Below are 12,937 nucleotides of genomic sequence, written 5' to 3'. Positions count from 1 at the left end.
TACTTTTGGTGGCAGGCCTCCCAAATCCTGAAAATAAATCTGAATTATGACCACCATTACCCTCTTCCGACTATTACAGAGAAGTAATAAATGTTGATAATCCCTAAACTTAATTGGGGTGAATTTTTTTATCTCATTTTTTCTTGAAAGCTAATGGATGAACTACCTTATATCCTCTCCTAAGCACTCTTTAAGCTTAAACAGTTCCTTTCCTTATGTTTATTTTACCCATTTGAAGTATCAGAAGTATACTGTCAATATGTGGAAAAAGTTAAATAGTAGATGAATTAATTCAATTCAGGTTCAGCAAAAATCACTCATTATGAAAATTCAATTCATAACTATTTTTAAGTGAACCGTCTCTGGCCCCTTAAAGAAACGCAGCCACCAGAAAGAATGGAAGTGAGTTTCAGGTGAAGCACTGCTGCAGTAACTACTCAGACATCCACTGTCTCCTCCATTATGTGTGTACTTTTTTTGCTCCAAGAATTCAGAGCAAATCAGAAAAAAGTAAAATATAAACCCTGTTTCCTGTAGCTCTTTGTGAGCAGGATAACTTGATGAACAGAGAGTTCATTGTTGAACAGCTATATTCTGAAAACAAAATATGCTCCATTATCTTTTCCTGCTGTTACATATCCCCCGTGACCCAGTTTGTCCACTGTGTCCATAGTATGATCCGAAAGTATTAGTGCCAATAACAACAAAAATGTTTTTAGTATTATCATTTACAGATCCTCAGACTAAAATATTTGTCATGTACCCAAGGCTTTTGCTAAAATTGTTTTTCTACAGTTGTCGGAAGTGCCAGTGTTGTTCATAGCAGTAGTTAAATTACATCATAGACTCTAGGTCTTTGAATAGGCCTATCAGAATTATAATGGACTTATGGAATGTTTAATAATTCTCCTTTGATGAGCTCTAGTTTATTGTAAGGAAACCTTACATTATAGAAATAAAAATAGAATGTTGAATACCATGAACAAATAATGAAGTCATTGGGACTGTTACATATTTTTTGTATTATATTTCTTTCTTCAAGAACTTGACAAAGTATTTATCTCTTCCAAAACAATATGTTAACTTCACAGATGTGTTTAGGGTATCAACAATTTTTTGGCCCTTGCAATTCTTGGTTTCACTTAAAAAAAAAAGGGAGATTATTTGTCTCCCATGGATATTTATTTCTGCTTTGTAAAAGTATTTGGGTAAGAGTATCTAGGCAGTATTACTTATACTTTTTCCAGAAAAGGAAATTCTGTTTATTTTCAAACTTTATCATGTGAGCAGGGTTGATAGTTTCCATCACCCCTCCAAGTGACTTTTAAAGGGAAAGTGATTATCCTTATGATTTTTGTCCTTTGATCCCTGCTTTAGGTCTTGCGATAATGGTCACTGTATATTAAATGGAACACATGGTACATCTTCAGACATGACAAAATCAAACATCCCTGAGTTAGGCATATATTTAAAGGGTATGTATAAATCATATTCTCTTTGTGTTCTACATCTTAATGGTCAGAATTTAAAGGCAAAATTCCATGCCATTGTTGTACTGAAAATACATTAAGATTTTGTGTTATCCTCTAGGAGATGTTTTTGATTCAGCCTCTGATCCAGTGCCATTACCACCTGCCAGGCCTCCAACTCGGGACAATCCAAAGCATGGGTCTTCACTCAACAGGACGCCCTCTGATTATGATCTTCTCATCCCTCCATTAGGTTGAAACCTTTAAAAATTTCAAACAAGCCACCCTGGCTCTTCTTTCTATTAATATCTGAATTATCAGATTTCAGAGTTCAGTGCAACACAGACCCACAGGGTTATGAATTTGAATTAGAATGGATTTCCAGGTGATGGTGGCTCTCAAGTTCATGTGACTATTACTCTATTTAGATGATTTGAAGCAACAGTATAAATAGCTGATCATCAGTCAGCGTTTTATCAAGTTGTCTCTTCATGTATTAAATGCAGTCTAAAAAACCTTAAGAGCATCATTCATTCCCCAGGCATATATTCTAGTAGATTTGAAGTGTTCATCTGAGATTTTCTTTTAAGTACAATTCTTAATGCATGTGTACTTACTTTTTCTTTCACAATAAAATGACTCATTTCCATTTAGCTGTTTACATTATAGAAAATCATATATTTTTTTGTGGGAGCTGAGAATAAATGTTTATAATCATTTCAATTACAACAAATCCAAAGAATCTCAATTTGTTTCAAATTTCAATATGAAGTACACTAACGTATGTACATACACACATGCGAAGGTGCACACAGGTGTGTACATGTTAAAGCCGGTTGGTGCTGGGGTCTGTGTTTATTTCATTAATTCTTGGTTAAGAAGCTTCTCACCCTACTTTTAGAGGAAGACAAAACCTCCACACACTTTAAGGCTGTACAGTAACAAGTCACCATAACAAAACAATGTATGATGAAGGTCTGTTTATAAGCTTATCTGAATTTATTATGAAATATGAACCTTTCAGTTTTCCCCATCAACCAGTGTTTCCAGTTATACAATTGTGATATATTTTGTACCTGTTCTTTCTGTAGTTCAGTACTTATTCTCCCCTACATGAATTGTAAGAGCATCCTAACTTCTTTCTTTACCTACAGCCCTTTCTGCCCCTTCTACTTCTTTCTGTGTGCTGGATTCTGGCCTGTTGGCCAAGTCGTCATGATCTAGATCAGCATTGTCCAGTAGAACTTTATGTGGTGATGTGAATGATCTATATATTAACATGTACAACCATGTAACTGACTTTTAGTTGATATAAATTGAGACTGAATAGCTATATGCGGATGGTGATTACCACATTGGACAATGCAGATAGATGTTCCAACCTGTCTTTTTAACTAGACCTTCCTCAAGACCTTCATGTACATCTCATGCTATTTATACTGTTCACCCTGCCTCAAAGACACCACTCTTGCATTTAATGAATAAATGTATTTGAGTGCATCATATCCCAGGCCTTTCTGTTCTTAGTAACAGTAGCACTTTGCTGAATGCCACTTTCCACATGTCTCTTACCTGTTTTAATGCATCTCTCTCTCTCTGTGGGACCTATGGGACTTCCACCTGTGAATCATACCTGTTTGTGAACTTAGATCTCTTTGTGTAATCTAAGTTCCCTGGATCAGGGCCTTATGATTGTGATCTTCACATTACCCATGTGCCTCATGCGGTGCCTGACATTTAGGGCTGAAAAAGGATCTGCATGAATTAGATTAATACAGCAAACAGTTGAAGATTGGGGACAAAGCTTTCTCTCCCCTTTACCTTCAAATATTTTAAATTAGAAAAAACATAATCATTAAAGAAAACATGTTGAGTATTTTTTTACAAGGCAAGCTGGATGAATAGTAAAACCATTTTTCTTTAAGTACACCTTCATGTTTAAATCAGTAAATTTAAATATGTATGAATTTTTATTACTGGAATATGTAGGTGTTTGTTTATATCCTGTTTCAGTCAGGGTATTTGAGATCACTTAGAAAAATACATACACTGCAGGGTTTTTTTTAATCAAGATAAGGGAAAATATGAGTAGAAGAGTAAGAAGTGGCAGGGAAAAATAAGTAGATATAAAAGCATGCTGCAATATTCTGTAGTTACTAATACTGGGAAATATGCAAATATCAGTAACCAGCTTTGGGACCACAAAAGGTAGTTCTATATTTAACTGTTCCTCTTCAGAGATAGTGGATAAGGAGAAAAATACTATATTTCTTTATTGTAGGCACATTTTCTATATATTTTGACAATGAAACATATGGAACATTAGTTTAAGTGAATTAAAATCCAATGGACTAAACTTTAAAATTCCATGACATTAAATTCTTTGTGCATAATGTGACTTTCTGATTAAAAGCTATCAACTCTTATCATTATATGAATAATTCTGTTTTGGTGGTGTGACTTATAATAATTTGTTGTTCAAACTTACCATGTCTTAATAGTATAAAGGTTAACAACTAAATAATAAGCTGCTTCATAACCTTCAATGCTGCCTTTTAATAGAAAGGCCTGGGAGAGAAGGTTCACCTGCGCCCATGTGTGTGTGTGTGTGTTTCTGTGTCTGTGTTCTCTTCAAACATTCCCACAAAATAATTAGCTCTCATTATCAAAGTTGATGAATTGGATAAATGCTGCAGGTAAAATTCCTTATAAGCCACAAGAGAAAAATCAAATCTTTACTTTGGCCTGATACTGTGTTTTGGGTGATGAAGTTATGTTGTTAATACTGGCCTTTCTTTAAATACAGGTGAAGATGCTTTTGAGGCCCTCCCCCCATCCCTCCCGCCTCCCCCACCCCCTGCAAGGCACAGTCTCACCGAACATCCAAAACCTCCTGGCCCCGGTAGCCGGCCACCCTCAGGACAGGACCTCTTCCTTCTTCCTTCAGGTAGGGGAGAAAAGCCAAGGAAAACTTTCCACTTTAAGCAAAAATATTCCTAAGATCTACTGTCAAGTACATATTAGTAATTCATTGGTTTCTGGCTTCCTAGAAAAAAAAATCTTAAGTGTGGAAAATAGCAGTCAGGTGGGTTTGTCAGTCAGTCAGTCAGTTTAATGGCAAAAGCAGTAAGGAATCGTAGAATTCTGGAATGGTGCAGTAGAGATTACCTAGAGCAAGCACCATGCCTGGATTACCAGACACCCTGAGAACCAGAAGGACGCCATGAGTGGCTAATAGTGAAAGGGATACAATTTAGACTCTGTCTCCCTATCTGAGTACAATACTATTTTCTAATAAGTTTTTAAAATATTACTAGATGTGCCTTAGAGTCATAATTTTATTCAAAAAGATAGTATTTTGGTAAGTTACATTGTTATAACAATAGAAGGTTTTCTGAAATATCTGCATTTTCTTGTTTGTATTTCTATTGTTAGTGTCTCAATATATCTACTCAAATTACTGGTTTTCAAGGAAAAAATGCACAGCTTTTTTCCCTGTTTTTTTAATTGAAATATAATTTATATACAATATTGTATCGGTTTTAGATGAATAACTTGTGATTCAACAATTATATACATTACAAAATACTCAGCACAAGTGTAGTTACTGTCATTAGAGACAGTATATAGGACATTACAAGATTATTAGCTATATTCCCTATGTTGTACTTCTATTACTGTGACTAACTTACTTTATATAAGTTTGAAGTTTAGACCTCCTTACCCCCTTCACCTATTTCACCCATTCCCCCCAACTGACGATAAGCAAAATTTCATTACCTCTGTTTATGAGTCTGTTTCTGTTTTGTTTTTCTGTGATTTTTCAGTTCCACATATTAGTGAAACCATAAGGTATATGTTGTTCTCTGACTTACTCCACTTAGTATAATATCCTGTAGGTCCTTCCATGTTACTGCAAATGACAAGATTTCATTCACTTTTATAGCTGAGTAATATTCCATTTTATGTATGTACCACATCTTCTTTATCCATTCATGTATTGATATATACTTTGCTTGATTTATTATCTTGGCAGTTATAAATAATGCTGTAATAAAATAGGAGTACATATATCTTTTTGAATTAATGATTTTGTTTTCTTCAGGAACATTCCCAGAAGAAAAATTGCTGGGTCATATGGTATTTCTATTTTTAGTTTTTTGGGAAATCTCCATACCACTTTCCACACTGCCTGCACCAATTTGGAATCTCACCAGCAGTGTGCAATGGTTCTGTGTTGTGTTCTCCAGATCCTCACCAAAACTTATTTCTTGTCTTGTTGATATTAGCCAATCTGCCTGGTATGCAGTGATACCACATTGTGTATTTTTGATCTGCATTTCCCTGATAATTACTGATGTTGGGCACCTTTTCTTGTGTCTGCTGGCTATCTGTAAGTCTTCTTTGGACAAATATCTTAGGTCCTTTACCCATTTTTAAATCAGATTGGTTCTTTTGGTGTTGAGTTGTATGAGTTCTTTTTGGATGTTAGCCCCTTATCAGATATGTCATTTGCAAATATCTTCTCCCATACAGTAGGTTGACTTTTAATTTATTTTGTTGCTGGTTTCCTTGCTATGCAGAAGCTTTTTAGTTTGATGTTTAGTTTATTTTTGCTTTTGTTTCCCTTGCCTGGAGAGCCATAACCAGGAAAAAAAAATTACTAATGTTGATGTTCAAGAGTTTCCTGCTTGTTTCCTTCTAGGAGTTTTATGGTTTCAGTTCTCATATTTAGGTCTTTCACCCATTTTAAGTTCATTTTTGTGTATGGTATAAGTCAGTTTCATTCTTTTGCATGTAGCTATTCCAGTTTTCCTAACACCATTACTAAAGAAACTATCTTTTTCCCCATTGCATATTCTTGCTTCCTTTGTCATGTATTACTTGACCATATAGGTGTGGGTTTATTTTTGGGCCCTCCATTCTATTCCATTGGTCTGTCTGTGTATATGTTCTTGTGCCAGTACTATACTGTTTTGACTACTGTAGCTTTTATTTTATTCTTTTCAATGCATTTGTAAATGGAGTGTTTTCTTCATTTCTCTTTCTCTAGTTCATCATTTGTATATAGAAAATGTGACAAGTTTCTGTTTATTGATTTTGTATCATTTGACTTTTATTGAACTCACTTGTTAGTTCAAGCCATTTTTTAGTGGAGTCATTAAGGTTATATAACATCATCTGCAAAAGTGACAACTTTACTTCTTCCTTACCAACCTGGATGCCTTTTATTTTTCTTGTCCAACTGCTTTGTCTAGGATGTATAGGACCATGTTGAATGAAAGTGGTGAAAGTGGGCATCCTTGTCTTTTTCCTGATCTTAGAGGAGAAGCTTTCAGGTTTTCACCATTGAATATGATATTAGCTGTGGGTTTGTCATATATGGCCTTTATTATGTTGAAAAATGTGCCCTCTATACCCACTTTGTTGAGGGTTTTTATCATGAATGGATGTTGAACTTTGTCAAATGCTTTTTCAGCATCTATGAGATGATCATATGGCTTTTATCCTTCCTTTTGTTCATGTGATGTATCACATTGATTGATTTGTGGATATTGAACCATACTTTCGTCCCTGGAGTAAATCCTACTTTAATAGTGAATGATCTTTTTAATGTGTTTGCTAATGTTTTGTTGAGGAATTTTGCATCAATGTTCATCAGGGATATTGGGCTGTTATTTTTTTTTCTGTCCCCATCTGGTTTTGGTACCAGGGTGATGTCTTGTAGAATGAATCAGGAAGCTTTTTTTCCTCTTCAATTTTTTGAAATAGTTTGATTAGGATAGGTTTTAACTTCTTGGTAAATATTTGATAGAATTCACTTCTGAAGCCATCTGGTCCCAGAATTTTGTTTGTTGGGAATTTTTTTACATCAATTCAATTTCATTACTAGTCTGTTCAGATTTTCTGTTTCTTTTAAGTGGTCCTATTTTTTGGCACACACTTTTTCATAATACTCTTTTAAGTCATTGGATTGCTGTAGTGTCAGTTGTAACTTCTCTTTCATTTCTGATTTTGAGTCCTTTCTCTTTTTTCTTGATGAAGCCAGCTAAAGGTTTATCAATTTTATCTTTTTCAGAGAACCAGCTCTCAGTTTCACTCATCTTTTGCATTGCTTTTTTAATCTCTATTTCACTTATTTCAGTTCTGATCTTTGTTGTTTCCATTCTTCTACTAACTCTGGGCTTTGTTTGTTCTGTTTTATAGTTCCTTTAGTGCCAGGTTAGATTATTTGAGATGCTTCTTACTTTTTGAGGTGGGCCTGTATCACTATAAACTTCCCTCTTAGGAGTGCTTTTCCAGCATCCTAATTATGTTGGACTATTATATTTCTATTTTCACTGTTCTCCAAGTATTTTTTTAAATTTCTCTGATGATCCATTTGGTTGTTTAGTAACTGGTTAGCCTCCAGGTGTTTTTTCTTTTTTTCTTGTGACTGATTGCCAGTTTCATACCACTGTGGTCAGAAAAGGTGCTTGATATGATTTTAGTCTTCTTAAATTTATTGAAACTTGCTTTGTGGCCTAACATTTTAGGTATTCTGAACAATGTTCCACTTGAAAAGAATGTGCACTTGAATGTGTATTCTATTATATTTGGATATGATGTTCTGTATATATCTGTTAATTCCATTTGGTCTAATGTGTCATTCAAATCTATTGTTTCTTCATTGGTTTTCTGTCTGGGTGATGTTAAGTAGGGTATTAAAGGTTCCTACTATTATTGTATTCCAATCTCCCCCTTTATGTCTATTAATATTTACTTCATAGATTTAGGTTTTCCTCTGTTGGGTACATAGATATTTACAATTTTTATACCTTTTTATTGGATTGAGCTCTTAATCATTATAATGTCCTTCTTTGTCACTTGTTATTTTGTTTTAAACTCTACTTTGGTAAGTATTGCTACTCCAGTTTTTTCATTCCCATTTGCATGGAATATCTTTTTCCATCCCTTCAGTTTCATGGCTAGATTGCCTTCTGTTTATTTTTTGTGTATCCATTATAGGTTTTTAGCTTATTGTTACTGTGGGGTTCACATATGACATCCTATTATAGCAATCTATAATAACTTGATGGTCGCTTAACTTCATATTCTAACAGTACAATTTTTACACCCCCTCCTCTATATTTCATGTATATGTTGCCTTCTTTCACACCATTTTATTTAGTGATTCCCTTAACTATGTTTAGATGTAATTTATTTTACCACTTTTGTCTCTGACCTTCATATTAGCTGTTAAGTACCTTATCTATTACTTCTGATATATTTTGTTTTTCCCTTTTATATTTTTCTTGCTTCTAGTTGGGGTCTTGTCTTTTCTACTTAAAGAAGACCCTTTAACACTTCCTATAAGGTTTAGTGGCAAACCCTCTTAATTCATGTTTATCTGTGAAGTTCTTTATCTCTCCTTCCATTCTGAATGGTAACCTTGTGGGTAGAGTATTCTCGGTTGCAGGTTTTTCTCTTTCAGCACTTTGAATATATCTTGCCACTGTTTTCTGTCCTGAGAACCTCTGTCAGAGTTTCTGCTGAAAAATCAGCTGAGAGCCTTATGGGGTTTTCTTGTAGGTACCTTGTTGCTTTCCTCTCCTACAGCTTTTAAGACTCTTTGTCTTTGATCTTTGACATTTTAATGATGACATGTCTTGGTATGGACCTCCTTGGGTTTATCTTGTTTGGAGCTTTTTCTGCTTCCTGGACCTGCATATCTGTCCTTCTCTAGGTTAGGAATATTTTCAGGTGTTATTTCTTCAAGTAAGCTTTCAATCCCTTTCTCTCTCTCTTCTCCTTCTGGGACTTCTATAATGTGAATGTTTGGACATTTGATATTGTTCTAGTTTCCTTAACCTATCCTCATTTCTTTTTATTCTTTTATCTTTCTGCTGTTCAGCTTGGGTGCTTTCCATTACTCTGCCTTCCAAATCACTGGCACATTTTTCTGTATCCTCTAATCTTCTACTGATTCCTTCTAGTGTATTTTTCATTTCATTTATTGTATTCTTTATCTCTGCTTGGTTCTTTTTTATATTTTGTAGAGGTTCTCACTAAGTTCATCCACCCCTCTTTCAAGTCTGGTGAGCATCTTTATAACCATTACTTTGAACTCTAGTCTGGTAGGCTGTTTAACTGGTTCATTTAGTTCTTTTTCTGAAGTTTTGTCATGTTGTTTTGTTTTAAGCATATTGCTGTGTCTCCTCATTTTGTTTGATTTTCTGTGCTGGATTCTGTGAATTGGTCGAAAGGGCTACCTCTCACAGTCTGGAAGGATTGGCCTTGTGTAGGAAAAGTCCCCTGGAGAGACTGCATGTGCCTGGTGGTTTTGGCTGGTTGGCTGACTGGAGTCCTAATGAGTGAGCTGGGGATGCCCTGGTGTCAGGGCTCTTAGGGCATGGATGGAGTGGGATGCAGTCAGAGGGACCACTGAGTGGGTACTGATGGTGTCCACACTGGCAGGGAGACAGCAGACCCAGGTGCAGCCTCCAGGAAAGCCCAGCCTCCACAGCTACTGGGGCAGCATCTGTGGAGCAGTGGTGGCCAGGGTGTGCTCTCCAGGGGCAGAAGTGACAGTTCTGTACCCATAGTGCTACTATAGCCCAAGTGCACTCTGGCTGGTGAGTCTGGGGGCTAGGAAACCGCCTAGACTAAATCTGAAATGTGCGCTGTAATCCTGTTCCCCCACTCTTAATTTGGGGAAAGAGTGCAAATGATGGTGCTCACATACCTCCAATCCAGAGAGAGTTCCAGCCATTTCCTTGCCAAATGGCAGGTGCTTTAGTTATAGTCTAGATACACTGTAAAGTGCAGCTTTTCTCTGCACTAAGCCCTCAGGCTTATCTGTTCCCACCGTGCTTCACCGTGTTGGCAGCAGGGCTCCCTCTGTTACCATGTCTCCCTCTCTCCTGCCATTTTTTTAATGTGATCTTTCTATCCCTTGTTATGCAGATATTCACTTAGTCCTCAGTTCTTCCTCAAAATTAACTGCTTTGTGTGTAGGTGTAAGTTCAGTGTATAAGTAGGAGGAGGTGGGTTCAAGCTCTTTCTACAGCACCTTCCTCCAATTTCCTGCAGTTCTTCAACATTTTAAGTGAGGAGTAGAAATTTTTTTTAAAAAGACATAATAAACTATCCACTGAACCCTTAGAATTATCATGAAAAAAATTCAGTTATGTTGAATCTGCTGATATTAACTGTTCCAGTCTGTCCTGTTGGTAATACTGTAATGTCTTCTGAAATATGGACCTCCATGATTTGGTTCGGTTAGCATAAAGATTTTTGTTTTTAACAATTTCCTTACATTTCCATATGACATAAGTCACCAAAACCCTTTAACAAGTGTTCAGTTTGTACTGTGGCCACCTGTATGCCTCAGTGAAAACTCAAGATTCTTAACCATTATCATTTAATGTTAGCATTCCTGGGTTTTTTTCCCCACATAATTTGATAATTTAGAAGGTTTGAGGCAATTTATGGATAAGACACAAATTATAGACATACAACTTCAGTTTCTAACAGCTTATTTTCAATAAATTGTTTTGAGTTTAATTTTTCATCAGTAAATATTGATTGAATTGCCCCATGTCACCCACTCTGTTAGATGCCTTCCTGTCCTCATGAAGCACATGAATCCACTGGATGCTACCTACCAAAGAGTGAGGGTTATAATTCTTCTAGTCCAAGCAGAAAGCATGGCTAACTACTAGGCCCTTACTCATAAACACAAATAACAGTTTGCAAGCTTTTCCTCTTACTCAAATCTTTGTTTTATACAGGAACTTCAGTATTCTTTAAAAATGAATCATTCTAAATCTTGGTTAATCTTTCTCAAGGCTCACAGATAGCTTCTGGCTGGATTCCTACAATGTAACTATTACCTTTTACATAAGTGATTTAAACCCCATTATATGAAAGCTCAATGTAGCACCTTCTTTTAAAATTAAGTCAAGTTTTCCAGGAGCTGGAAGAGAAAATTTTACACAAATACACATTTTTACCTGTTTTTATCAAAAGAACTGTAAAATGTTTTCTTATTTACTGTACTTTATGTAAAAGTGTTTAGAAGCAATGCTTTCAAGATTATGTAACTTTTACTTTATTTCACATACAGGTTTGCTGGGGTTTGATTTTGCTTGTCTGCCAGGGAGCTCAGCAGCATTATTGTATCCTTAACCTAGGGTGTGAGACTAAAATAGGGCCAGAGCAGTATCATTTGCATCTGTTGACCCTCTCCTGACTTCCTTTCATCCATAGAAGTTTTCTAATTCCATCCCAATAATGCTGGCATCCCTTGATAAAAAATACTGCTAATAAAAAATATGGCAACTTTTTTATCCTCCTCTGGTTTTTCATATCATGCACATGACACATTTCTAATCTGTTGCCAAATCCTTTATTTGCATGGATGAGCTCTCTCTATGAGATCCATTGAAAAAACTGTTTTTATTCAATTTTAAACCTCATATATTGGCTCTCCTTTTCAAAGAAATATTTTAATTCTTACATAGTAACATAGAATATAAAAGTTTCTTTTGACTTAAGCATTTAAATATCATTTTGCAAAGTGTTTAATACATTATACTATCTAATGTATAATAGAAGATTCATGAAAGCAGTTATTCACTCTAAGAATTAAATTTCATGAAAGAATATAAATGCAAAAGTTTATCTCAATAGTCTTAGAACCTTAAAAGGTAAACAAAGATGATTGCTAAATTTAAACCACCTGAAAGAGCATTTTACTGCTATTGTTTTCACTATTGTTCGGTTTTAGTCCAGTGCCATGATAATCTTTCCTGGCATAATTGAGATTTCATTTCCTTGAGGAAATCATTATCACTAACTAAAGACAAAGAAATTGGATATTCTCATGATGTTGTATTAAATACCTAATCAAGCCTACCTCTTTATTCCAGCATTCAGTGCCCTGCATTCTTGAGTCGGGTCCACCTATCCAGCCTTACAGCACAATAACTTCTCTACAATAGCAGTTCTCAGATTGCCGGCTCCCATGTCTCTGCAATGGGGCTTTAGGACTCCTTTAGGGTCAAGAGGGGAAGCAAACAGGGGCCCAGCTCTGAAGCTGCTTTTATCTGTTTTCTTCTTTAGGTATTCATGCAGAATTTCTTTTGGCACATAGTAATGCCCACTGCGGTACATGAGCCATCTATCTGGACAGGCCAGTTGTATCTTAAAGAAAGCTGAAGAGTTCTCAAAAAAGCTTTACACTTTGCTGTCTCCAAACCCAGGGCTGCTGTTAGCATGTGTGTGCTTTTGTCCAAATGACAAAATGGCACTTCCTTTGTGCTGCGGGTTTGGCATAGGCACCCCTCCTTCTATTTTGCACCAGGGCCAGTGCCAGAGGAATACAGGCAGGGCTGTATGTAAATGTGCTCCTGCCCAGAACTGCAAGTCGCTGTGGTGCACAAAATACAGAGCGTACTTGGCAGCCCTTACTGCGCCTTTCACTG

General features: G+C 35.9%; 1 protein-coding gene across 6 annotated transcripts in view; it reads left to right on the top strand.

The window, feature by feature from the left end:
- CBLB (Cbl proto-oncogene B) overlaps positions 1 to 12,937 on the top strand; it is a 221,514-nt gene that overhangs the window by 173,463 nt on the left and 35,114 nt on the right. For all 6 annotated transcript variants that reach the window (XM_036930770.2, XM_036930766.2, XM_057502408.1 and 3 more), the window contains 3 exons: positions 1,378 to 1,475; positions 1,591 to 1,722; positions 4,276 to 4,416. In XM_036930770.2, coding sequence (XP_036786665.2) covers positions 1,378 to 1,475; positions 1,591 to 1,722; positions 4,276 to 4,416 — 371 coding nt within the window. The remainder of the gene's footprint in view (positions 1 to 1,377; positions 1,476 to 1,590; positions 1,723 to 4,275; positions 4,417 to 12,937) is intronic.

This window comes from Manis pentadactyla, chromosome 1, assembly GCF_030020395.1.
Source record: "Manis pentadactyla isolate mManPen7 chromosome 1, mManPen7.hap1, whole genome shotgun sequence".
Classification (NCBI taxonomy): Eukaryota; Metazoa; Chordata; class Mammalia; order Pholidota; family Manidae; genus Manis; species Manis pentadactyla.
The sequence above is the reverse complement of the archived record's forward strand: the minus strand, read 5'-3'. Positions and strand labels throughout refer to the sequence as shown.